At 47.3% G+C, this 27880-nt stretch overlaps 1 protein-coding gene across 1 annotated transcript in view; it reads left to right on the forward strand.

Annotated features, from left to right (window-relative positions):
- Positions 1 to 27880, forward strand: part of EXOC4 (exocyst complex component 4) — a 481096-nt gene that overhangs the window by 131223 nt on the left and 321993 nt on the right. Inside the window, exon 9 of the mRNA XM_075429015.1 lies at positions 4290 to 4378. Within this exon, the coding sequence (XP_075285130.1) occupies positions 4290 to 4378 (89 nt within the window). The remainder of the gene's footprint in view (positions 1 to 4289; positions 4379 to 27880) is intronic.

Here is a 27880-nt window from a genome sequence, read left to right on the forward strand (position 1 = left end):
ATGGGCACAAACTGAAGCAGAGGAAGCTCCAGCTGAACATGAGGAAGAACTTCTTCCCTCTGAGGGTGACGGAGCCCTGGACCAGGCTGCCCAGGGAGGCTGTGGAGTCTCCTTCTCTGGAGATGTTCAAGACCTGCCTGGATGTGGTCCTGTGCAGCCTGCTGTGGGTGACCCTGCTTTGGCAGGAGGGTTGGACTGGGTGACCCACAGAGGTCCCTTCCAACCTCTACCATTCTGTGATTCTGTGATTCTGTGATTCTGTCTTTCGCTCCCTGTCTGAGCAGTGCTAATAAGCCTTGGGAGGCTTTGCTCTCCGGAGTCGAGAGAGTCCAAGGCTGAAAAAATCCAGTGGAGTATTTGCTGGAGAGGGAGTCATTGGAAGTGAGCTGCTGTTTTCACTCCTTATGTGCTGGAGGTGGGGATCCATGAGGTCTGGATGTTTTTTTATAAATAATGAACCCCTCATTTGTTGGACTGATTGGAGGTAGACCGTTATATGGTGAGGAAATAACGTAGGAACTTCAGTAATGGGAAAGCCTGAGAGTAATCGGCTGCTTCGAGCAAGCAGGAGAGGAGCTTTGTGTTCTGCATCCTCTTTACAGGTTGTTTGTTGGGGTGTTTTTTCAGGTAAATCTTGTTTCTTGATCATCCGGAACTCCCTGTGCTTTGCCCCACGGGCACGGGTGTATCTGGCAGCTGTATTCCCGTCGTACCTAAGGGCCCAGGTAGAAACCGAAGTCTCCTGCACTGCCTTCGCTCCCTCTCGCAGGATGAGCTGTCTGTGTAATCTTCTGTTACTCGGAGGTTAACTGTTGCCTGGAGGATTTCAAAGGTGCCTCCTGCCCCTGTCAACGCGTGGTTATTCCTCTCCAACCCTTTTTTTTTTAAACACTCCCATGGCTGTTTGGGTTGAGAATTACACTCTCTTATAGTCTCTTTTACACTCTCTTTACTCTCTTTTTAGAATTTACTCTGCCTTGCAAATGTGTAGTGGAGCATAATAGGGCTGCTCACCTTCTCAGACTGTGTCTGCTCTTGGGTGTGCTTGGACCATTGAAGTTGGAGGAATAAGGATGCTCTGTTTCACCTGCGGCACTTTCAGGCTGTAGATTAGTTTGTCAGCAGAGAGTGAAGGTGGGTGTAATCGTTCAAAGCGGAGGTGCGTAACCTCAGAGGAGCAGCATGTCTCTTACCGCGCGTGGTCTTGTCACCAAGTCGTTGCCGGCTCCGCGGTGACAGCACCACTTATTGGGGTCTCTTATTTGGTTATCTGTCTTCTGTCAGCCGTCACTGTATCTGTGGAAATCTCCGTCGAAATGGAATTTCTCAGCCCGCTGAGGGATGTTCGTGTTTGATGGAGTGTCATTCTTGTCTCCTCTCCTATCTGCAGTGCGTTGCGTGCCCAGGCTGCAAGGCTCTTTTTCTTGCCTTTCCATTAGCTCTGCCCAAATCAGAGAAGCCTTCTACTTGTCATGGGAATATCTGCATTTATTCCCTCACTTTAGAAGTCTCTTAGGACAGGGCTCCACCTCTCGTTTTACTCGCAGGTGGGTGCAGGTGTTTGTGCCGTGTCCTGTGGTAGCGTGCTGTAAGCTGATTTTGTAAATACCAAATACTTCTGCTAGTTGTGTGTTCGAGCAATAGTGGGAAGAGTGAGGACTCCTCAGTTGTGTCCTGCTGTCTGGAAATCAGTAGGCAGCATTTGGAAGAGTCTTTGAATCGTTGTTTTCCTATCTTTAAAATGGATATAATTTAAATAAAAAAAAAGTCAGGATGTATTTAGTTGTTTAAAGTTAGGTTAAACAAGAAATCTTCACATGAGAGGGGTAGTTTGGGAATTCCGATAGTTCATGCCATCAGAAGCCTGGCTTGCTTCTCTTCCAGAAGGTAGCCACGTGCACGTTCAGGTTGGAGGGAGGCGCAACCCCATGCACCAGTACAGGCTTGGGGCGGACCTGCTGGAGAGCAGCTCTGCGGAGAGGGACCTGGGAGTGCTGGTGGACGACAGGTTGACCATGAGCCAGCAGTGTGCCCTGGCTGCCAAGAAGGCCAGTGGGATCCTGGGGTGCATTAAGAGGAGTGTGGGCAGCAGGGCGAGGGAGGTTCTCCTGCCCCTCTGCTCTGCCCTGGTGAGGCCCCATCTGCAGTGCTGTGTCCAGTTCTGGGCTCCCCAGTTCAGGAAAGATGAGGAGCTACTGGAGAGAGTCCAGCGGAGGGCTACGAGGATGAGGAGGGGACTGGAACATCTCTCCTACGAGGAGAGGCTGCGGGAGCTGGGCTTGTTCAGCCTGAAGAAGAGAAGGCTGAGAGGGGACCTTAGAAATATTTCTAAATATCTGAAGGGTGGGGGTCAGGAGGACGGGGCCAGACTCTTTCCAGTGGTGCCCAGTGACAGGACAAGGGGCAACGGGCACAAACTGAAGCAGAGGAAGTTCCATCTGAACACAAGGAAGAACTTCTTCCCTCTGAGGGTGACGAAGCCCTGGCCCAGGCTGCCCAGGGAGGTTGTGGATTCTCCTTCTCTGGAGATATTCAAGACCCCGCCTGGACGCGGTGCTGTGGAGCCTGCTCTGGGTGACCCTACTTTGGCAGGGGGGTTGGACTAGATGACCCACAGAGGTCTCTTCCAACCCCGACCATTCTGTGATTCTGTTGCCATTTCCCTACAAATCACTTTTACAAGATGGAAATTGGGCATTGGTGGGAACGAATTGTACACGCAGATGTTGAACACCCAATGCATTTGTCTCAGGCTTGGCTGTAATTATGTTTAATTCTATGTAAAACAAAAATATTTTGAAAGCTTTGCTGTGGGAGGATCAGCATGGGGAAAGGAGTTGCAAGAGTAGAGGAGTTAAGTGTGAGTGGGAACGTGGAGAAGAGCAGATCAAGGAGATAGCAGAAGAGGGGAAATAGGGGAGAGAAGCTGGGTGGCTGTGGGAAAGAAGTGAATGTGATGAGATCCTGCAGCAAAAGCCAGTGCAGGGCTCCGAGGGATAATTTGAGTTGCCCTCTCCAAGGAGGAGACTGAGGTTTATTGCTGAGCTGAAGCTTCTGGTTTTGATGCTGGGAGAAGACCTCTGGGCCATGACGATAAGGTGACGCTTAAGATCTCACTAGCGGTAAAGAGGAGTAGGTCATCAATATGGAGCCAAGAATTTGCTGTTCCTTTAATTAAAGTCTTAAGTGGTTGTTGTAATTTGGTAGATCGTTATTAGTTCCGTCGCAATAATACTAACACAGTCCAAATTAAAGCAAAAAAGCCTCATTAATAATAATAACCTTAATGCCGTTGCGCAAGAAGGCTTCCAGATGCTTGACCCTTTCCTCTGGAGTGATGCTGGTGTTGGCAGCGTCCCTCTGGGCAGCACTGAGGCTGCTTCAGCCTTCCTCAGCAGAAGGGTTGGGGAGGGGGCGAGAGGTATTGCAGCAAATCGTCAACATCTTGATGTCTTCACCTTGAGCAGTTTGATGTTTGTGAAAGATGTCTTCCCTCCAAGTCTTGTGTCCGCTTTGGCTGCTTGAAGATGCTTTGTCCCCACCACCTTCTCCCTGGTCCCCAGCACCAGAGGCAGAGCTGCCCAGCTCCAGCCCGGGCACACGCTGGTCTGGTGTTTGCTGGGCAGCCCTTGGCCACGCGGGATGTCCCCAGCGCTGAGCTCAGGCAGGTCGGGCACGAGGCCCTTGGCCACAGGGCACTTGTGATCACAGGGACACCCAGCTCAGGGCATGGCAAGCCCAGAGCCACCCTAAGACCCTGTGGTGTCAAGTCAGTGCCCAGTGTGGGCCTTGTACTATCAAAAATCGTGTTTATGAGGCTACAGTAGTTGGAAAATATTTGTCTCCACCTCTCAGATGGGTCATTGTGGAGTGTTGGAGCCGTACAAGAAATACTTAATAATTTATTGCTCCCCAGTTTCCAGGAGAATATTAGTTTTCAATTTTTATGTATATGCCAGTTAGTAATTTAGCTGGTGTTAGCTGATGGCTTTGGTTTGGATTTTACCGGTTTCGGGGGCCGTTCGCAGTTCAATGTCCGGCTGCTCCCAGCTGAGGGAGTGGAGGAGCGTCTCTCTGCGTGGCGGGCAGGTTTGTTGGCAGAGCTGTGTTGGTCAGAATGTGGTGCAGCACTGATGGAGTTTTATGGTAAAAACGTGCTTTTTTCTGCCTTGATAATTTTGCTCCAACGTGCAGGGAAGTCCTTTTCGTTTAGAGCTGACTGGTGCTTGCAAGAAGGATGCTTCTCTGGATGGCTGACTGACTGGATTTATTCTTTTTTTTAATTACAGGTTCGAGTCCTCCTCCCATGCTATTAGCATGAGTGCCTATTTACGGGAGCAGAGAAGGGAACTGTACAGCAGAAGTGGAGAACTTCAAGGTGGGGAAACAGATAATGTCCTACTTTGGATAATTCTCTTTTGCAGGAGCTTGAATATTCTGTCCATGCTATGTCAGGGTATTAATACCTCTCTGCTTTGCCACACAGGCTGTCTAAATCTCTCCGGTTTTTAAGGTCTGTTTATTTATTCTTACTACCTTGTGAAGCAGCAGATTTTCTCTTTATTCCCTCTGCATTTTCAGCTAGAGGTCCAGGTCTTAAAAGATACTCCTAAAGCAGTGGGTGAAGTACAGACAGTCTCACTGTGGGCGCTGCTTTTGGATTCTGGGAGCTGATGTCTGCTTCCTTACCTGCAGCTGATGTCCTGACATCCTGTGCCGAATGTGATCCTTACCCTGGGTCGCTTTGGGAGCTAAACTCAGTCATCTCATATTTGAAGTTGCCACTTGATGTTGTGTGGACTGAAGTGACCAGTTCTTTGTCTTTTGTACAACACTTGAAGAGTTGCAGAGTGTTTGAAAATGGTGAATGTGAGGAGCTGGACTACTCTTGCTGGATGGTATTGCTTGTGTCAAGTGCTGTATGGACACAGGGAAGTGTTCTCTCCCCTGAGCATGGCATCATTTTGTGTTTTTTTCCTGAATGGTCCAAGTCAGGAAAGGTTTGGTTTGGGGAGCATAATCAAGAGAAGATCTTAAGGCCGTCATGATCATATATAGCAGGAGTAAATGCTTTTGTATCATCTATTCTAGTTTCTTACTGGGCTAATCATAACAAGAAAATAATTTATTCTCTTCAAATATTACAGTGATGGACAAGGGTAGAATTCCTCCTTGAAGTCACACTCATGATAATTTTCAGTTGGCTTTGAATTGAGGACGTTTTATAATTAGAAGAGAATTTTGGGGATGACCTTGTGTGCCCTTCCTCCTTTTATAACTTAGTTGTCCTCAGGGACAAGTTAAACCCACAACAGAGTGAAAAGAAGCCTTGAGAGACCTACAGTGTTCTTGGGGACAGGTTGCTTCACTTGGGTGACTCTACAGAGATTATCTCAGTATTGATGGTTAAGGGTAGAACGGTTCACTCTGTGGTGAATATTCAGGTACTTCTGGATGGACTGTGAAGGAAGAACCTGAGGTAAAGATGTGCTGAAGTTGACTGTTGCCCACACTGTGGTCTGACAGCATATAGGAATAAAAAGAAATGGAGATACCTGCTTTTAAATGATGGTATCACCAGTTACACCCACGTGGAAGGTGTTTAGCTTGGAGCTCTTCTCCTGTTGAGACTCTCACCTTCAGAATGTGTCACGTGCTCTTCTGTCCGGGATCACGTGAAAGAAGTTACCCAGGTCAGCAGGGCGTTGTGATGTGTAAGCCGTTGTAGGGCACCGTCACTTTCTCGTGCCAGTGGGCGGCAGGATTTAAACGGTTACTTCTCCACAGTAAATAGCTCTACGCTACCAGCTGCGTGGGACGAATGTGGGTTCGAAGCCAGGAATTGTGAAGCTGTTGAGAGCACAAAGTTTGGAGCAGTGATGGGGCCGTCAGGGAGCCTGCAACGCTTGCCTCAAGGTTTTTGGGTGTCTGGGATCAGTCCTGTTGCCTTCTGTCACTTCAGTTTGCCTCCACACCCTGACCTGAGCAGTGGTCCATGTTGCTTCAGAACCACAGTAGAGAACGGGGTTGACTTACTCCATGTTTGTGTCCTTTTCCAGGTACCTTGTGGATCTGGGTATTTTTGTGGTTACTGTTGCTGTTAGTCTGTACTGTGGATATGGGTTTAAATAGCTCCTTATTTGGGTTCAGAACTCGTTATTGATGGGCACAGCCAGATTTCATGCGTGACTCCTTATTGATATAAGACGAATCTTGTGGCGGCATTTGTCACGAGCGGGAGATCGCGAGCGTTCTCAAGAGAGGAGGATGCACAGGAGAGCTGTGCAGACTGCCAGCTGCTGAGCTGGCGCGGGGCTGGGAGGAACAAAGCCGACGAGCTGACAAAGAAGTAAAGGACAAAATACAGGAATTAGCGTGGATAGGGACAAGATTATATCGCCCTTTCTGGATGAATTGGAAGAGCTCGAGCGTGATGCAATAGGTGACAAAAAGTCAATGTAGGGAGTCAATAGGGATAAAAGATGAGATGACTTTGCTGAGAAATCTTTGCAGTTTAACCATCAAGAAAAGTTTCCCTTTGAACTTTATGTTAAAAATGTACTATCCTCTCGTTCTATTATAAGCTGCTCTTCCCTTTTAGGTAGCTCATTAATCTTCCCGAATCCCAGACCACAGCAAGATCTGCATTTTGATTTCTTTTTTTTACCCCTTTTAAAGAGAAATACAATTTAATTGTTCAATCAGGTTACTGGAAGGCAGGCATGTGACTGACTCTCATCTGTGAATGCCACACCGTTTCTCTTCCCAACGGCCTTATCCACAGGGATGATTTTTCAGTGGCAGCAGGGGGAGGGTGGCTTGTTAGGATATTTTTTTTCCTGAAAAGATCTTCAAAGAAACATATGCATTAAAAAAAAAAAGCAGGTATAAAAGTTTGGCTCATGCCAACTTTTTGAAAGAAGAATTTAATTTAAATAGCCATAAAATGTGTGAAGATCAGAGTGGTGCTTTGTCATTAACCTCTTTCATTTGGACTGAAATAGTGCAGTGCGTGAGGCACACATGATCCCTCAGTGGGAGAAAGGGACCTGCTGCAAGTGATGTAGAGATGGAAGGATGAATTCTTGTGTCTTATTCCACTGAAATTGGAGGAGGAAGACTTAGGCCGTGTATTTTTCCCTTGAAGTTGGACACACAAGTTGACAATCGTCATTAAAAGGGGTGGAGGGAAAGCCAGGACAGAACTGAAAGGTGTCCTTCTAGACAAACATAGGTGTGGTGCCCCAGGTTGTTGGCAGAAGCACAATGGCAGAAGTGGTTTCTTCTGTACAAAACAAGTGATGAGCATCGTTGAGCATCTCATTTCTTTTTTTCCCTCAGAGCCCGTCTTGGCCGTGTGCTGGCTGAGGAATTTCCATAGTTCGTGTTTGAGCCCTCTGGCCATTTATCAAATATGATGTTCGTTTTCTAGACTGTCTGAAATAATGGGGATATAGTTTGAAAACAAGTAAGTTTATTCCATGGGCAGCTGAATGACTGAAGCCGTGTTCATCCCAGACGTGTCTCCTTTGCTCCCTTAACACTTTTCCTTCATTAGCCACACTTCTCACCATATCTCTAAGCCTACTTCATCCCCCTCACTTCTTTCTTCCCCGCACCCACCAGTACCTGCCCATGTACCCAAACCACTCACTAAGCAAAAAGCAGCACGTATCAGGCTGGATCAAGCGAAGTACGTACCGAGCAAGACTCCCCATGCCGCTGTAAGGAGTGTGCTGGTTGCTGCCTGGCTGGTAGGTCCAACAGCGTGAAGAGCTAACACATCATCCCTGCGGCTTTTCCTTCCTGGGAGGCACACATTTCATAGAATCATAGAGTCAGGGAATGGTTTGGGTTGGAAGGGACCTTAAAGATCATCTGGTTCCAACCCCCCTGCCATCAGCAGGGACCCCTTCCACCAGACCAGGTTGCTCAGAGCTCCATCCAACCTGGCCTTGAACACTGCCAGGGAGGGGGCAGCCACAGCTTCTCTGGGCAACCTGGGCCAGTGTTTCACCACCCTCATGGGGAAGAATTTCTTCCTAATGTTTAATCTAAATCTGCCCTCTTTTAGTTTAGAGCCATTCCCCCTTGTCCTATCACTACAGACCCTTGTGAAAAGTCCCTCTCCATCCTTCCTGTAGGCCCCTTCAGGTACTGGCAGCTGCTCTAAGGTCACCCCGGAGCCTTCTCTTCTCCAGGCTGAACAGCCCCAGCTCCCTCAGCCTGTCCTCGTAGGAGAGGTGCTCCATTCTACATTTATCCTGCTTTCTTCTGCACGGCTGTCTGTTTTCACAAAACCTCTAAGAATTTACTGCTTTTCAGAGGTGTGCCTCTGGCACGTTTGGCAGAAATTGGCTTGCCAGCTCGATTGCTGTGAGGATGGGCCAGCCAGAAGATCAGGTAACTCTTACTTTCATTGGAAACCAGGCTAAAATGTTGCTGTATTTCACTGCGGAGGTGGTTGCTTGTCACTGACTGGTGGAATGAATCCCATGCGTGCACCTGATTTCATTCTGCTGCTGCCTTCAATTATCAATGATTTCTTGGGAATGAAACACAAATGTGGTTTCTTGCCGTTGAGGGAGGTCAGGGACTGCAGGAAGGGACAGTAGATGGTAGGAGCGTGTCACTGGGGCTGTGCGGTAAGGCAGGAGACAGTCTGCAGGGGCCTTGAGGGATTTTTCCTTAATTCATATGTAATTGGTGTCTGGAAATGGTGGTTACGAGTGAAAATAAAGAGAAAGACCGCTACTATTCTGGGTAGTGTAAGTGTGTGTCTGAATATCTGATTGCATATTCTGGTGATGTTTTTAAAAGCACTAACCCAAGTTTTAACTTCGTTGTACTGAGCATGGTACGTACATGATTTGTGCATTGTCTGTACCTGAAAGGACAGGTTTTCACGTGATCTAGCAGCCTTCACCAGCAGACTTGCCTTGCACAAGCTCCTTGAAGTCTGTCTTCCAGGGGTTTCCATGTCTACGTTTTGTGAAGCTGGGGCAAAGGGGCAGTGGCAGGCGCTGGGTTTGGGGGATGCCAGTCAATTTAAAAAAAAAATAATTAAAAAAGAACAACAGAAGCAAGAGGAGCCATAACTGAAAACGGAAAACTCAGTGGATGATAATCTTTATTTCAGAAGGTCCTAATCTGAGCTGATGATCTTCCTTACTGGTGGATAGCCTCGTGTGCGTGGGATTCGGAAGACCCGGGGCAGGAGAGCTCCGAGGGCACGAGATGTCTCGCCAGCAGCCGTGCACCATGCTGCTCGCTGTTGGCTGGTAATTTCTGGCAGGGTATTACTTTGTCAAAGGTGGTGTTGGTTGTAGGCTCCTTCTGGATACAGCAGGTGTTGTTTCAGAGTCCTGTGGCCGTAGGGAATTCATGTAGCTGTATGTTGTGCTCACCATAACCGTGGCCTCAGTTTAGTTTATCGAGAGAAATGGGAAAAGACGTTTTTATACACTGTGAAAATGTGAAGAGCCTCGAGGGTGCTGATCAACGTGGAAAATGGTGTCTGGCTTCTTCTGGTAGAAGATCAATGAGGCTGGTGAAGGGTCTAGAGCACAAGTGCTATGAGGAGCGGCTGAGGGAACAGGGGCTGTTTAGTCTGGAGAAGAGGAGGCTGAGGGGAGACCTTCTCGCTCTCTACAACTACCTGAAAGGGGGTTGTAGCGAGGGGCGGGTTGGTCTCTTCTCCCAAGTAACAAGCCATAGGACAAGAGGCAGTGGCCTCAAGTTGCGTCAGGGGAAGTTTAGCTTGGACAGTATGAAAAATGTCTTTCCTACAAGAGTGGTCAGGCATTGGACCAGGCTGCCCAGGACAGTGGTGGAGTCCCCATCCTTGGAGGGGTTCAAAAAATGTGTGGATGTGGCACTTGGGGACATGGTTTAGCAGGCATGGTGGTGCTGGGGTGATGGTTGGGCTTGATGATCATAGCAGTCTTTTCCAACCTCAATGATTCTGTGATTCTCCGTTATTTGTGCGCGTGCAGGCCCTGGTAGTTCATATCGAGGTCACCTTTGCTGGTGCTGTACATCTGGGCCATTTTTAAGAATGAAATGTTAAGTGCTCCGGAGCAGCCGTTGTTCCCATGGATGTTAGTGGGCTCCACAGCTGGTCAGCACCTCTTAAAATTTAGGCTTGTTATTTCTTTCACCCTGGAAGCTTCAGAGTTAATTAATCTTCCCCGTGTCTTTGCAGAGTAGGAGTTTGTTTGGGTCGTGGCCATGCACGCTGCGGTCTGCGATGCATCGTCCTGGGAAGGACGGCGGGAGCAGAGTTAGAGTCGGAATCCCAGAGTCACCTTTCAGCCTTCTGTTAGATCGCACCGGTCTGAGTCTGAATACCTTATGGTATTACAGAATCACAGAATAGTAGGGGTTGGAAGGGACCTCTGTGGGTCATCTAGTCCAACCCTCCTGCCGAAGCAGGGTCACCTACAGCAGGCTGCACAGGACCTTGTCCAGGCGGGTCTTGAATATCTCCAGAGAAGGAGAATCCACAACCTCCCTGGGCAGCCTGTTCCAGTGATCCATCACCCTCAGAGGGAAGAAGTTCTTCTTCATGTTCAGACGGAACTTCCTGTGCCTCAGTTTGTGCCCATTGCCCCTTGTCCTGTCACTGGGCACCACTGAAAAGAGCTTGGCCCCATCCTCCTGACACCCACCCTTCAGATATTTGTAAGCATTTATAAGGTCCCCTCGCAGCCTTCTCTTCTTCAGGCTGAACAAGCCCAGCTCCCTCAGCCTCTCCTCGTAGGGGAGATGTTCCAGTCCCCTCATCATCCTCGTAGCCCTCCGCTGGACTCTCTCCAGTAGCTCTTCATCTTTCTTGAACTGGGGAGCCCAGAACTGGACACAGTACTCTAGACGAGGCCTCACTAGGGCAGTGTAGAGGGGAAGGAGAACCTCCCTCGACCTGCTGGCCACACTCTTCTTGATGCACCCCAGGATCCCATTGGCTTTCTTGGCAGCCAGGGCACACTGCTGGCTCATGGTTAACCTGTCGTCCACCAGGACACCCAGGTCCCTCTCCGCAGAGCTGCTCTCCAGCAGGTCCACCCCAAGCCTGTACTGGTGCATGAGGTTATTCCTCCCCAGGTGCAGGACCCTGCATTTGGCTTTGTTGAACCTCATCAGATTCCTCTCTGCCCAGCTTTCCAGCCTATCCAGGTCACGCTGAATGGCAGCACAGCCTGCTGGTGTATCTACCACACCTCCCAGTTTGGTGTCATTAACAAACGTGCTGAGGGCACGCGCTCGACACCGCCGTGCGTTGGCTGAGGTGGCTCTGCAGCCCTGGGCTGCGTTGTCCGGCCGTGGGCAGCTCGGGAAGACCCTGCCGTGCAGCGACCCTTGAGAAATCACTGCCTACAGGTGCTTTGGTGCTGCGTGAGAGGACTGAAAATATTGCGGTGTTGTCGTTGTGCCTTTGGGGTTTTTCTTCTCGTTTGGTTTTCGGGGTTTGTTTTTGAGAAATTGTGTCCTCCGTGATCCTGCTGCGTGGGCATCTTGCGGGTGAGTTTGTGCCGTTATCATCAGTGGAATGTAGGGCAGCACTTGTTGTTCAAGAAAAAAGTTAAGTGACTTAAGTCCTTAATAGAAAAAATAATAAAATTCATGCCCCAAAGCAGTGTTCCCCCAAATACCGGGCATGTTTTGTGTGCTGAACTGAAACAGCAAAAATTCTGTATTTCTTTAAAAAGTTATTTAAGTAGTTTCAGTCCAGAACATCCCTGTTATGCGGTACACTTCTTCTTACTTTTTAAAAAATTTGTGTAAGCTCCCTTTGCTTCATTTTTCTTAAGGTTTACTTTCTCAGAGGTGATTTTAAACACCCAGGACTCTTGCAGAGTTACGTTTCTTTTGGCGGGAGTGGCAGAGCACTATACAAATTTAATTTTTAAACAGCAAAATAAAAATCTAGTGCAGGAGTCTCTTGTGAATTCTAAATACGCAACACTCGGATATCTGAAAGCTGGCCAGTAGTTCCACTGTAGATGTAGAAGCTTCGAATGGTTTGGGTTGGAAGGGACCTTTGAAGGTCGCCTAGTCCAGCCCACCTGCGATGAGCGTAAATCTTACATCACTTGTAAGATTTCTTTTTTTGCCAGCTACTGTGTGCAACATTCTTGTTCTTATCAGAATGTCTCTTAATATCGGCCGTGTGTTCGTCTCCTGGGTTGCAGTGGGTGTCACTGCCAGTTTGGACCTTGGCTGAAGGGCTCAGCCGTAACCGGTGCTGCTTAGAATTAACCGATTTCTGCGAGCTTAAAGGATCCAGCGTGGTCCGAGGGAGTTGGTGGGATGACTGCAAGACTAAAGACGTATCATGTCCAGCTCTGGCAAACGATGGCAAATCTGGCTGTGAGACAAAGGGTTATTGTAATGAGACTAGAAATAATCTGTTTTTTTAATACCTTATTTCTTATAAGCAGAGCCTCTGAGGGTTTTTTTTCTTGTTGGCCAGGTGATAAATGGAAAGCACCAGACGTCCCTACGGAACAAATTTAAGATTGGAAATATATAAGGGTTTGGGTTACGCTGTTCATCTATTCTCAGCCCAAGCCTGATAATTTCTCACCATAAGGTTTTAAGTAATTAAGGAAATCAAAGAGAAACTCTGCTAATTAAGATTTTGACGCCAAGAAACAGCAGCGGAGGCAAATGGTATCTGATATGACAAGGGCACAATGTAAGGCCAGGTCCGGGGAAAACACGGTTATTTGTAGGTGCCTTGTTCCATTTGGATTCACCAAAGGGCTGCCGGAGGGAGCCAGCTGTGTTCACCGCTGACAAAAACGAATCTTGACATTCTGGGTAATGAAAATTCGGTTCAGCACCTTTTAGTGATGTGTATGATAATATATTGTCAGTCAGAGGCAGTGGGGGGGGGGGGGGAACAATATAATTCTTGTCTGGTTAAGGGAGATGTTGTGACAAGTGGACAGTCCCGGTTAAAAACACCCTTTAGGAAAGGACGGGGAATAACCGGGTGGGGAATCAGCGGGTCGGCGAGGCGAAGGAGAGGGGAGCGACGTGATGCTGCGAAGCTCCCGTCCCGCGGCCGCCTTCGTCTCGCCGGGATGCGCGGGATCACGGATCGCTTTGAGCTTGGGGTGGGAGGGGGGGAGCAGAGGGGAGAGAATCCTCTTTTTTGTGGTTTGACGGCATTAATGCAATCATCTCGCGCAGACCTTGTAAGCCCACTTATTATTTCCTCTGCGTGTGTTTTCTCTGGTTTAGCGGATTAGCTGCGCTGTGCCTTCAAAGGCTATCCAATCAAGAAGGGGTTATTAAAACCAGGGCCCTTTATGACTGAGAATTAATTAGAGCCGCATTTTCATGCAAAACATCCAATTTTTTGATTAGCAATGGAGCAGGGCCGCAATTAACACTCTAGGAAGCTTAAATTTCCAGCATTTTGATTCTCAGGAAATGAGATTATCAAACCGGGGTCAGGCACTTGACAGCAAAAGGGGGATTATGTGTAAGAAAATAATTTGTTTCTTGATTTTTTTTGCCTCTGAGATTGTTATTAAAGCTACGGCAAATTCCGAGGGAGGCAAAAAGAGGAGGGAGATACCTAAAAACGGAAGCAGGAGAGAGCCTGTGCTTTGTTCGTGCCCTCCTCGCTGCGCAGAGAGCTTTCCTCGGCCTGGCGTGCGAGAGCGCGCGCTTTGCGGCTGGGCTACAGCAAGAGGTTTTCGTGGCTTTCACGGGCTTCGTCCGCCTTTTCCCGTCGGTGGGTGTGGAGAAACGAGCTGCCCACGGAGAAACGAGCTGCCCACGGAGAAACGAGCTGCCCGTGGTTTGGATGGGTGCACTCTGCGCTGGATAAAGAACCAGCTGGATGGCCGAGCAGAGAGTGGTGGGGAATGGAGTTAAATCCAGCTGGCAGCAGGTCACCAGTGGTGTCCCCAGGGCTCAGCTTTGGGGCCGGTCTTGTTTCACATCTCTATCAGTGATCTGGATGAGGGGATTGAGCGCTCCCACGGTAAATTTGCAGGTGACACCAAGCTGGGCAGGAGTGTCAATGTGCTTGAGGGTAGGAAGGCTCTGCAGAGGGATCTGGACAGGCGGCATCGATGGGTCAAGGCCAACTGTGTGAGGTTCAACAAGGCCAAATGCCGGGTCCTGCCCTTGGATCACAACAACCCCACGCAACGCTCCAGGCTTGGGGAGGAGTGGCTGGAGAACTGCCTGGCGGAAAAGGCCCTGGGGGTGCTGGTCAGCAGCCAGCTGAACAGGAGCCAGCAGTGTGTCCAGGTGGCCAAGAAGGCCAACGCCAGCCTGGCTTGGGTCAGCAATGGGGTGGCCAGCAGGAGCAGGGCAGGGATCGGGCCCCTGTGCTCGGCACTGGTGAGGCCGCACCTCGAGTGCTGTGTTCAGCTTTGGGCCCCTCACTCCCAGCAGGACATGGAGGGGCTGGAGCGTGGCCAGAGAAGGGCAGCCAGGCTGGGGAGGGGGCTGGAGAACAAGTCCCCTGAGGAGCGGCTGAGGGAGCTGGGGCTGTTCAGTCTGGAGAAGAGGAGGCTGAGGGGGGACCTTCTTGCTCTCTACAGCTCCCTGACAGAAGGGTGCAGTGAGGCGGGTGTTGGTCTCTTCTCCCAAGTAACGAGCGATAGGACAAGAGGCAATGGCCTCAAGTTGCATCAGGGGAGGTTCAGATTGGGTATTGGGGAAAATGTCTTTCCTGCAAGAGTGGTCAGGCATGTGACCAGGCTGCCCAGGGCAGTGGGGGAGTCCCCATCCTTGGAGGTGTTCAAAAAACGTGTAGATGTGGCACTTGGGGACGTGGTTTAGCAGGCACGGTGGTGTTGGGTGGATGGCTGGACTTGCTGATCTTAGAGGTCTTTTCCAACCTATGATTCTGTGATTCTCTGATTCTGTTTGTAGAATCCTGCAGTGGCTTTTTTTAAAATATTCAAAATATTTGTATCCAGGGGAAGGAGGCAATGCAATCATTTAGATAGACGCATCGCTTCGGCTCAGTTCCTTTACGTGAGTATGTGGCACGTATGGTTTATAAACAGTTTCTTTTGGTCTGTCGCTGGTGTCTGGGGACATCTCTTACCCTGGCCAGCCATCGGGGTCGGTGAAAAAGAAGCAGTGCAGCTCTGTCGCTTCTGGAGAATGCTTAAGGGTTTTGGGGGGGGTTTATATCTCCCACTTAATTCTTCTCACTTCACAGGGAGATGCAGGGTGTTGAAAGTCAGGCTCGGGCTGTGAAATCTCTTCTTTGGCTTGTGTTGGACATTTTGAGCAGGCTGAGGCAGCAAGAGTCATTCTGGATATTAGACGATCGATATTTGCTGACTACTGCGAGTTCAGAGAGTGCCACTTAGCATCTTCCAAGAGAGCGGGAGGTCGGCTGTCATCCGCCTGGTTTTTAAAATGACCTTAGAATTCTTTTTATTACTACTTATTTTTGAGCGAAATTGTTCATGAAAGCCAATTATTATGGAGGTAATGGTTGGCAGCAGCCATGTTTGCCGCGTTCCTGGTCCTGTATCTTACCTGGCAGTGCTGCAGCTATTGCGCCCTGTTCTGCGGCAGTTACTAAGGCAGCTCGCTCTTAGCTTCCACCTTCAGTTTATCTTCAGAGGTTGGACCTCATGCAAGGCTTAGTTGTACCTTGCACCCTGACGTGGCCTTGGCAATGCACTCCCAACCTTCAGCCACGACAATCTTGGGTGTTCAGTTTTGGGACTCTGTTCAGGGCTTCTGAATAAGTCCTTGGTCTTCACTTCAGGCTCTTCTTGCTTTAGTCTTTGGTCTCATATGCTGTTCTCCTCACTTGTCTAATGGCGCATGGTCACTGTTTTAACGAGAAAACCAAAAATGACTTGGTATTAAGGTGTTGCATCAGTAAGAGAAGCTTCTCAAGAAAGGCTGAAGATCAGAGATGATGGAATCTGAAACTGATGGAAACACAAACTGAAGCATAGGAAAGTTCCAACTGAACATGAGGAAGAACTTCCCTCTGAGGGTGACGGAGCACTGGAACAGGTTGCCCGGCGAGGTTGTGGAGTCTCCTTCTCTGGAGATATTCAAGACCGGCCTGGACAAGGTCCTGTGCAGCCTGATCTGGGTGACCCTGCTTCTGCAGGAGGGTTGGACTGGGTGACCCACAGAGGTCCCTTCCAAGCCCGACCATTCTGTGATTCTGTGATTCTGGCAATCAGTTACGAGTTCTGTCATCAGCTTGGATTATCCACCTTCACGACTCTCCTGCTAGTGCTAAGCTTCGCTCCCCTTATTGACATGAGGAAGCATGTTGAAAAAAGTACTCATTTTATAAAGTACCCCCCAAACTGATGCTCCAATCTCATTGATATTGCTGGGAGGCTGCTCCGACCAGGTCTGGTTTGTGTTGTGTTGTTACAGTTCCGGGCAGAGAGACGCTCAGGTTCTCTGGGCCTCGCTGTGTGATGGTCCCTTGTTTGTAGAGCAGTCATTGGTTTTCAAGGTGCTCATTTACAGCTTCTTTTCAGCTTCGGGTTTTGGATTACTAAAGAATTTGAGGGCTTTGTGGTGAGTTTACAAAGACATTATGGAATTATCTCGTATTATGCAGATTAAAATAGAATAGGTAGGAAATGTTTCTGCCTGTGAGCTATAATATCCTATTTTGTGTCAGTTCCTGGAGGTTTTTTGCAGGAGGACTGAGCTTTTGGAGGTGCTGAGCCATCTCAGCTCGATTCAGTGAGGTGTTCAAGTCCTGGTTTCCGTTAAAATCAGTCTTTGTGTCTTCGTATGTTTAATTTCTAATTGGGCATAGCTTAACCTAAGTGAAGGTGAAGTGATCTGATCCAGGAGGTGCGTAAAAGGAAGCATCTCTCTGTGATGTGATTTATCTGAATTGGAGAGTGTCTTCTCTCCTTTTCCCTTTGTATCATCCAGTGCACGGCTTTCGGGGCTAGTCTGTGCCGGGCAGCCGACCGTGCTGTGTCAGCGCCTGAGATGTGTCCCAGGCTGGAACAGATAAATTGCGCTTTGCTTTTCTGAAGGACAGCGGAGACATTTCATCAGTACAGCCAGCAATCAAATAACTACAGTACAGCTGAACAGGTACTCTCCGTAGTGTGAGCTGAAATAATATTCTCTGCCTTTCTCTCCATAGGAGAGCTTCACACTCTCCGGGAATTTGTGCTTTTGTGTAAAGTTCAGTAGTAAACCATTTATTGAAAACTGCGCTGCCTTGCTGTTTAGGATCAGGATTCGCTCGGTTTGGTACGAGCGGGTCTGGTTTCCGACAGTCAGCTCTGCTTTGAGGAGTGTTCATCGCTGCGCTGGTGGAGGTGGGCTGCGGCGACCTGAAAGAGCGAAACAGGGTCCGCGGGTGGTGAAGTGGATGGTGCTGACATCGTCTCTGCTGAAATTGGAATTATCCGAAGCCGAAATCCTTGAGCTCTGGCTTTCCTTAGGACGTTCTTTACTGAAGAGCCACTTCTGGGACCGGTTTAAGGAATGATCTTAGGTTGCTCCCGTGTTGGGTTTTTGTTTGCTACCAGGGCATTCCAGTGTGCCTTTGGTACCCCAGGTTTAGATTCCTACACTTACCTTCTGTTACTGGTAGTGAGAACATTTACGGCCATTGGAATCGGGGTTTGGCAACTGCTAAGTGCTAAGCAACACTGGAGAGTGAGGCTGTAAAATGAAGAAAAAAACCCAAAATCCAGTGGGAATGGGGATTAGCTGAATACAGTCAACTGGCACAGAATTAGATCCGGCGAAGGCTGGCCAGTTAATCCAGTTCTTTCGGGACCTTTAGTGACCAGCTTAGTCAGAACTTCAATACGTATCCTTCAAGAGGATATGTACTTCTTGAAAGAGATTTATACAATATATATACTTTCTAGCACGAGTGCTTTACTTTGAAATTGCTGTGATAGTGTTGTGTGTATATATATTTATTTATAATTTTAAAATCTGACCTGTTAAATGGTGGAGAGTCGTAAGATGCTCTTAGATGCTGATGTTTTATATTGAAATCTTGCTGACATTTGGATTTTTCAGCAAGTTCTTACTTTTCATATTGGAGTTTGACCAGATCTGTTCTTTAAATGCAGGTCAAATTCGTGCTTCCTTGTCTGTAATTTCTTTGTTTTCACCAACTTCATTAACAAGACCGTAAATACATTGCTGAAACATTGCTTTTATTTCTCCTGCTTGGCAGAGTAGCTAATCCTAATTAAAAAAAAAAAAAAGTCAGACAGAATTTTGTATGGAGACTGAGCTGCCTTCTTGCCTCTTCTGCAAATTTTATACCCTTCAAGCGGAGACATCTCCAGAAAGCTGTTAGGTATCACAGGGTACGGCAAACGTCAACTCATACCTGAAGGGTGAGGGCAGAGGCAGTAGCTGTTGCTCTTGCCTTGTCTTGTACCTGTTCAGTGGGTAAAGAAGTGTTTAATCTCTGGCCCTGTCATTCTAATGCCTCTAATCTGTATTTGAAGTCCCTTAAAAATGTGAATCCAGTGTTTTTCAAGTAGCATAAAAAATGCACCGGGGACAGCTCTATTAGCATGTGGATTTTCTCCTTTGGCTTTGACGGATGGATATATATATTTTTTGTACACTGAAGAGTTTTTTATCTTGATAATGTTGAAATGAAACTTTACAGTGACAGAGTAGTGGGCAGCTTTGGAAACCGCTGCTTTCAAGTGGGGTTAAAGCCATTTAGGTGAGCATGAATTAACATTTCCCTTGTCTTGTAAAGGTCACCCTTTAATTGAGATTCACAACTTTCAGTCCAAAGCCTGGGTTCGAGGAGACGTCTCTTCGCAAAGAAGGCACAAATTGGCAGCATAATCTCATCAGAGGCTTAGGTTATATGGTAATAAATCATTCAATTCGAAGCTAACGAAACTGCCACGGAGCAGAAAACACGCCAGATGCTCAGAAGACTTCCGTGGCTTAGAGTTTGAATAACAGTTGGGGGATCTGTAGATGTCTTGAGTTTTTCCTAATAAGGAAGAACTGTTGGGATGAAAGTAATTCGTAGCTAATTAAAGGATTAAAATATTACATGTTTGGTTTTGTGTTCGCTGCTATTCATTCTATCTGACATACGAAGTGAAGGTGAGGTGTTGCTATCCTGTATACCTGTTTGGTGTGTTGTATTTCAGAATTTATTGCAAAAAAACACGGCAGCAGCTTTCCTATATCCATAATACCCTGCCTTTCCTAGAGAGATGAATGTGTGTTGAGGAGGCGATTCCCTTCCGAAGAATAAAGATGTAACTTTAATCAATAAAGTGATGGGATTTAGAGTTCTGAAGATACAAAGGCTAACAGTTTCTGGAGGGCTCTTTGGGCTAAGTGCATAAATTGTTGCTGAAGTTTTTACTTAATACATCATGTACGGTATTAGAATACTTTATTATCGGAAGACAGAAATATGGATTTTTTTCAGGTGAGGAGAGTATCATAGAAGATTTTGCATCCAGTACTGATGTGAGCAGATGGATAAGGAAAAGGCTATTTTTATGGAGGCTGGAGATGAAGAAAGGGAATTCCCGTGAGAAGCACCACAGCTTTGAAGCCTCCCGTCAATGGGCTTTTAAATCTCTAAATTTATGGCTTTTTGTTGTCGTTTCTGGGGCTTGAATGGAATTGTCCGTTCAGGAGCGCGTGGATGCCTGCTTGTCTTGCTGCCAACAGTTGGAGATAGCCAGTTGACTGCTGCTTGTACATGTGTTACGGTGCAGAGACCTGGCACCTATGACTTGTAGAGAAATGCCCCTGTTCTGCAGTGGATTGACTCAAAATCTGGCCTCTTGTACCCTCCCTGTTTCACTTCCTTCTTGCTTGGTCTTTTTCTTTTCATAGCAGCTCACCAGACCAAGGCCAGTGTCGCCTGTTAGGACCAGGCCAGTGCACCAAACGTGAATGAACCTCGTATTGCTTTTGGATCGGAGCGGAGAAGTTCTGCTTTCTCTCTTCCCTGTGGTGCCCATGCTCTTTCAAGCCACTAGAGAGATGAGGTGGTGGCCTTGCTGGAGTAGAGCAGAGGAGCCTCGTTGTTTTGATTCTGTTACAAGGTCCATCAGATGAAGAAGTCGTAGAAGGACATGGTGTGTGTGTTGGATACATCTGTAATAGGAGCTGGTTTTGGTGTTAGTCCCATTTAACTGACCTGAAAGGTCTAAACGTGGATGCATTCATGGAAAAATGGTCAAATGGACAACCTAGTGCTGAGAAAACTGTACCTTCCCCTCAAACTATACCCGAGTATCTCTGTGACCGGATAATAGTAGTGTGGTGTGCGCAGGCTCCGAGGGGTGACCCTTGCCATCAGCTGTGCCAGTTCTTTCTCTGGGACATGTCCTGGGCAAGGCCGTTTCTTACGCAAAGGTGAAGGCTGGGTTGTGGGTTCCCAGGCCTCAAAGGTGACTTCTGAACCCTAGAAATCTGCCGGTAGCTTCGCCTGTCCTTTCGCTGCAGTTGTAGATACTTGGGTGATCTGGGCTTGCAACCTGCTGCTGCAAGGATACGGGGTGGTTGAAGCAGGAAGAAAAGTGCTCCGAAAGAGTTTAGAGTCTGTTCTTTCCATGTTAACTGTCACCAAAAAAATGAGCTTTTAGGCAAAATGAGAGACATTTCTTTGCCTCACTTTTCCCTGGAGCATCTGAAGTGTTCGGACTTTTCAGGAGTGCCTGGACTTGATGTGGCTGCTGTGGATGCTTTCCCTCTCCAGTTCCTACCCAGTCTCCTCCTAAAATGGTGGGACTCCTTTTCGCTTGTGACAGTCGGTCCCTTTTCGTCAGTGGAATCTCAGTTTCAGCAAATGCCGAATATTGGCACAGGATCTTTGGGCTTTGCTTCTCCAGTGGGGAGCAGGATCGGATGAATTGGCTCGTTTGGGGAGAGGAGTGCACACATGAAGCTTTCTTTCCAAGAATTCATGATTTAGTTATACACCGAACAAAGACTGGTCTCTGGTTTGAGTTACTAATATGCTGTATTTGTATCTAATTTCATAAAGAAAAGAGGACAGGGAGGGGAACCAAGCTCCGCGTTCAAAGTGGCGTTTGCAGTTCCTGGCATGCCACGTGCACACCGGCGTCCGGATTTAAATTCGTGCTCTGGGTATCGATTTCCCAAATCCTCGTGCTTCCATTGCCAGTCTTTGGAGCCGTGCGGTCACCACAAAGGTGGAAAAGTTGTGGAAACCAGGTATTTCCATGTGTTCTCTCCATGTAAAACTTCTGCAGCTGCTTGAAGGAGGTTGTTCCAAGTTTGCTGGAGAAATGAGACTGTTTCTTTTTCCTCTAAATGTTGGGTACCGCAAATACTCGCTGAAAATCTCATGAGTGTTTTCATATTTCACTGTAATTACTTAATAGTATAATAGCAAAGACTTGATGCTCAGTAGCTGGATTCTTTTACATAATATCAGAAATATTCAAAGTGATTGGGGGCTTAGAGTGCATCTGTGCTCCTCTTTGGGAATTTTAATTGATCATGTGGTTGTGTTTGACTTAATTGTCATCAGTACTTACTGGATGAGATCCCTTGCAGAGGCACGGTATTCACCGTACCTCAATGGCATCTCGAAATGTGTGAACAAATGTGGCAAATGGCGCTTTCTTTGTCTGCTTAATGAATATCTAAGTGATTTCAAATGGCCCCTTCCCTCGGCTCTAACTGTGTATTGCTTTCATAATGGGAGATGTGTTGATATTATGTGGAAAAGCCATAATTCCAGTAATAATTGGTTTGTTTTAATCATGCACTCAGTGCTTTTCCCTGAGCAAGGTAAGATGCCAATTTGGCATGACTGCAGGTTAAACAAGGAAGAAGCACGTGCCCGGTGTGTGCTTGTACGATGGCGTGATGCTCGGGGTCAGCTGCCAGCCGTGGGAAATCTGCGTCGGTGCCTTTTTAGCCGCTGTGGAACGGTGAGGATTTACCTCTAGCTGGCCACAAGTTATTTGCTCCGAGTATTTGATGAAATCTAAAGTCTGTAATAGTTAGGGGCCACGATGTTAAATAGTATTTGTGGTGCATGTACCCAGAAGGGCGTTACTACGTTTTAAAGATAATTACTACACAAAAAGCAATCAAAACCTGCTTGATCTGGAAATGTCCCTATTTTTTATGTGTATTCAATATTCCACCCCAAGAGGACCAGGCAGTTTCTCGGTGACCTTGCAGAATCCGAAACCAGAGACGTATTTGGGTAGCATTGGAAGCGTTTGTAAAATCCATGCTGTTAAAATATTCAGTAAATGGGGAAATTTACAGCTGGAAAAATCAGTATGCAAGGTTGAGTTAGAAAAGACAGTGCTCAGGCTTGTTAATCTAGATATCCCAGCCAAGAAATGCGCTGTGCCTTTGGGCCGTTCGGGTGCTGCTTCGTTGGGCATGTGGTCCTGCTAGCCTGGGAAGACTGGACGTAGCGTCTGCAGAAAGTGCCTCTTCTGAAACATCTTCCAAAAGGCTTTAGGTGTGCTGAGATTGTGCGTACAACAGAGCGTGGCTTGAGAAACCTCATCAGGAGTCTCTGTATTGAATACAGAGATGTATCCATCTGCAGTGCTGTGTCCAGTTCTGGGCTCCCCAGTTCAAGAAAGATGAGGAGCTACTGGAGAGAGTCCAGCAGAGGGCTACGAGGATGATGAGGGGACTGGAGCATCTCTCCTGCGAGGAAAGGCTGAGGGAGCTGGGCTTGTTCAGCCTGGAGAAGAGAAGGCTGCGAGGGGACTTAATAAATGCTTCTAAATATCTGCAGGGTGGGTGTCAGGAGGACGGGGCCAGACTCTTTTCAGTGGTGCCCAGCAACAGGACCAGGGGCAATGGGCACAAAGTGCAGCACAGGAAGTTCCATCTGAACCCGAGGAAGAACTTTTTCACTCTGAGGGTGATGGAGCCCTGGCACAGGTTCCCCAGAGAGGTTGTGGAGTCTCCTTCTCTGGAGATATTGAAGACCCGCCTGGACAAGGTCCTATGCAGCCTGCTCTGGGTGACCCTGCTTTGGCAGGGGAGTTGGACTGGGTGACCCACAGAGGTCCCTTCCAACCCTGACCATTCTGTGATTCTGTAATATGAAATTGTGCCTGAAACTTGGTTTTGATGTCTGTGTTCTTCATATGAAAGTACCTAAAGCAGGCTTTTTGGAGGGGCAGGGTTTATATGCAAAAGATAAATTTCTTAATTGTGAAATCTATTGATGTTGAGGAGAGAGGGGAAGAGGGAGGAAAAATCCACCGACACCTAAATTAGCTTGCAGTGTAAATGTATTGCACATGGTACAGAAAGCAACCTCCTATTGCCAGAACAACAAGCTGTAGAATTCTGTGCATTTGTTTCTATCTTTAGATTAATTTGGAAGTGGAGCATAGTGGTACTGAAAGCAAAAATTAAATATTTCGCCAGCAGTGACTTCTGGTATTATTCCCCTCGCTGACTTAAATCAACCATTAGATACTTCTAAATGCAATCTTCACCTCAGCATCTGGCTACCAGTCTATTTCTTGCAATCTTTTGCTTTCTAATTCTTTCCCTGAAAGAGAATTGCTTAGGACTTGATTAGTGGTAATAGCTGGCGCGTGTGTGTAGCAAGGGGAGATGGTGTGTTGCAAGACAGGTGTCCAGGTAAATACCTGACAGCTCTGGCGGTGTCGGTACACGTCTGTTATCCCAAATTGCTGAGCTTGGTGCTGTGTTGGGTATTTCACATGTCTGGGGGGGGGGGGAAACCTCAACAAAAGGCCTCCCCTCACGCTGCCAGCTCACTTGATAACCGAGGGAAGTCAAAGATTTATTCGGAGGCGTGATAAGGAGGTGCGCTGGGTGTGAATACCCAGCCGCGTTCCTCTGACCAGCGCGGGCGTCAGGCTATCGCGTCTCAGGTCCATCGACCGGTTTGGCGTTACTGCATGAACCACACCAGAGCGAGCGCTTATCTCTCCTGCTATACTGTGTCTGTAATTATGTAGTGCCTGACTACCGGTGTATTCTCTTAGAGCCTGTTTGGAATAGAGAATAGTGTGCTCAAGATAAAAGCTGGGCTGGTTTTTACTGGCAATATTGATAGCTTTTTCTCCCTCTTGTTGTTTTAGGAACTCATTTTATTTATAAAAGTCTCTATAATTGCTTTGGGGCTTATCTTGTTTGTGCTACAGTTAAATGCATTATATTCTTTCTTATTAATAATCATTGGTTACTTGATCCTTTTTCAGAGCCGACATGTTTCATCCAGCAGTAATGACTGGTTCAGACTTTGGCGTGCCCGAACTGTTGGGCTTCAGGCCACGGGGCTTTGTGTCTGCACCCACAGCTGGAGTTCGGGGCGGGGGGACCCTCAGGTACTGGGCTGTGCGTAAATGGTGCTGTGCCATCTGTGCACCTCAGTTTCTTGTGGTATCCTGCAGGTAGAAATAATTTGTCTAGCTAAAGCCTTTTTTTTTAAGACCATTTTTGTCACTAGAGGATCCAATTTAGGAATTTAACAAAAAAGTTGCCCACTGTAGCTTGGCCTTTACCTTTGTATGACAAAAGGCGCTTATCCTATTTCAGGTGCTACAACTACAAAGAAAAAAATGGAGAATAATTTTATTTTCTCCCGTTGAGTGGGGATAGAGATCTGAAATATGGAGATACATCTGCTTCAGGCAGGAGAAAAATATAGCGTCTCTTGTCTGGGTGCTGGAAGAGCAGATGCCCAGTTCCCAGTCGAAAGATGCTACAGAAGGCCGGCAGAGGATTGCCAGATCACAGAATCACAGAATCACAGAATGGTGGGGGTTGGAAGGGACCTATGGGGGTCATCTAGTCCAACCCCCCTGCCGAAGCAGGGTCACCCAGAGCAGGCTGCACAGGGCCTTGTCCAGGCAGGTCTTGAATATCTCCAGAGAAGGAGAATCCACAACCTCCCTGGACAGCCTGGGCCAGGGCTCCGTCACCCTCAGAGGGAAGAAGTTCTTCCTCATGTTCAGCTGGAGCTTCCTTTGCTTCAGTTTGTGCCCGTTGCCCCTTGTCCTGTCACTGGGCACCACTGGAAAGAGTCTGGCCCCATCCTCCTGACACTCACCCTGCAGATATTTAGAGGCATTTCTAAGGTCCTCCCCTCTCAGCCTTCTCTTCTCCAGGCTGAACAAGCGCAGCTCCCTCAGCTTTTCCTCATAGGAGAGATGCTCCAGTCCCCTCACCATCCTCGTAGCCCCCCGCTGGACTCTGATCTCTGAGTTGTGTCCTGCTCTGCCACTGCTTTTACTCCTTTGGAAAGCTGGAGTCCTCACACAGAAAACTTGGAGTTACGTTGAAAAACGCTTGTAAGTAGTCCGCACATCTAAGAAACATTGCAGAGTAGTTAGTGTCTGCTGATACATATAGTTGTGGCATGGTTGGCGATTGACTCTTTGTCTGTTTAAAATATTATGTGCTGTCCTGGGTGGAGTTTGGTCTGTATGTGCAGCAAGGTGTTGAAGTGAAGGACTTTGTAACGCACGCAGACAATCCTGCCCGCTCCGCCTCGGGAGGCTGAAGCAGCTGGGGAACGGGGTAGGTACGACCTTCAACGCCTTTCCCAAGGCGCCGTTGCCGACACCTCTTCTTTCACTTTGTCACAGAGTTTATACACATTCTTCTCAGGCAGAAGTGATTTAAAAAAAAGTTAGTTTGTATATGAAGTTCTCCTGGTTTAATTCTGTATCTTCTGAGTCTTGGCACTCGTGTAAGAACTTTTGCTTTACATCCAGTTTCCGTGTTGCCATTCTTTAGACCAAACTCTAATAAATATCTGCTGCTTGAGCCTGGTTGCCACACCAGCTTTTCTTGTACAGAGTGATTTACTTGTTAATTATCATGTAAGTCTATTTTTTTCTCCTATGTATTTCCACTAAACAATGCTCTCCTTGAAGTACCTCTAAGACACGTGCTGTTCTCATGGCGTGCTGCCTTCCACACAAATGTATCTGTTTTGGACCCTTTTTGATATAGTAATGGTTACCTGCATTAATGGCAAAGCTTTATAATTTTCATGGTTAGAAGAGTGCAGAAAGCACTGCTTTTACATGGTCCTGAAAAGCCTAGAGAATGGCAAGAGACCTGCTATTTATTTTATGTTTCAGAAGGAGTCTGGATTAACTGACACATGTAAAAAGGAAAAATGACAGCAAGAAGTTGCTGTCAGACTGCCACGTGGCAAGTGGTGGAGCCCCCATCCCTGGAGCTATTCAAATAACGTGTGGATGTGGCACTTGAGGACGTGGTTTAGCAGGCATGGTGGGGTTGGGGCCACAGTTGGACTTGATGAGCTTGGAGGTCTTTTCCAACCTTGATAATTCTGCAATTCTATGGACTCGGTCGAGTCTCAGCCTGGCATGGAAGTGAAAACTGCGCCTGGCCAGTTGGGAATGCAACATCTTCAGTCATTTTATACCCATCGTCTGGAATTACGTTGTGCTGTCGTGAGAGGGCTGTGCGGTCCCGTGCTCGCTTAGCCGTACCACTGAGACACACTTTACATATATTAAAGCTTTTAACTCACTCCTCGGCACTTGCTTGCTAACAGTACCCAGGTGTGGCATTTCAGGATTGGAAGTGGCTGCTCGTGATGGCCATGGGTAACATCACACGGAGGCAGTTAGTGACTTCAGTGGGCTTGGTCTGGCTGTTGAATAATCAACTGTCAGTGTGCCAGCTAGGTCCTGCCGAAGGGCTGGGGGGAAGAAGCATTGAGGAGCCCACATTGAAGATTTGTGTGACATCTTACGTATACAGCCTGGGTGTGATCGCGATGGGATCTCAGAAATTTTACGTTACCCTGGTGCAGATGTGGTTCTCTGTCTTCTTCTAAGTAGAGAAGCAGAGTGCAAAGCTGGCAAAACCTTAATTGCACACCTTGCTTTGTTAAATATTTAGATTAGCTAGAGCTATTCCGAGAACACTGTGAATCCGCTAATAAAAGACCAGAGAAAGGAGAAGTTGGAGATTTTAGCTGAAAATTTTTTTCAGTGTTTTGGATTCTGATTATATGCCGTAATATCACAGTCCTTATCACCTTGAAAGGAATCTTAAAGTTTAGTCTAATTTATCCAGCAGAAGTTTCGTTTGCTGCCTTTTCGTTACTAGAAAACAGTACCAGCCTTTCTTTGTTAGCTGGTTTAGTCAGATGAAGCTCGCTCAGGGCTACACAGGACCAGCTTCAGGTGAAGACCACAATTGATTATATTGTTGGGTTTTTTTTTTAACATGGACTGTTGACTCTAATAGATCTAGGAAATCATCTAATAGATCTAGAAAATCATATATTATTAAGTCACAGGAGGAGCGTATGAATGAATTTCCCTCCTCACCCACTGGGCTAAATGAAATCCCCGTTCCTCCCAGCTGATCTCATTTTTTTTCACAGTTCTGGTAGGTTATGTTCAATGTTCTGAGCAAAGAGCTGTTGGGTTGATGCGTTGGACGATGCGCCTGCCAGTGATTTCTCAGATTGTAGGAAGCCAGTTGTCTGTTGGGAGTACAACCACAGATAACTTGCTCACAGTACAGAAAATGCTTCATTTTTTCTTTTTTTCAGTCCTTTTTCGCTTACTGGGTGTTGGAGCTTCTGAATTAGTCTAAAACAAGCATAAACCATGTCTTACGCGCCGAGAAGAGTCATTAAAACTGAGTAATGCCATACAATTGAATTAAATGTGGGGAAAGAAGATTGAAACCTCTTTCTCTCCGTTTTAATAAGAAGTTGATGCAAATGGCAGCGGATAAGCAAATTACAATACATTTGAATGAAAAAGTGGCAAATTGGAGTGATAGGTTGGATTGTCTGTATAGGAATTTAATGACGCGGTTATGAAGCAGAACGAGGGGATGGATGTGGTGGATGTAATACCAGGGAAATTAAGCAGGTTAATTCCAGGCC

The sequence above is a fragment of the Opisthocomus hoazin genome, chromosome 8 (assembly GCF_030867145.1).
Source record: "Opisthocomus hoazin isolate bOpiHoa1 chromosome 8, bOpiHoa1.hap1, whole genome shotgun sequence".
Classification (NCBI taxonomy): domain Eukaryota; kingdom Metazoa; phylum Chordata; class Aves; order Opisthocomiformes; family Opisthocomidae; genus Opisthocomus; species Opisthocomus hoazin.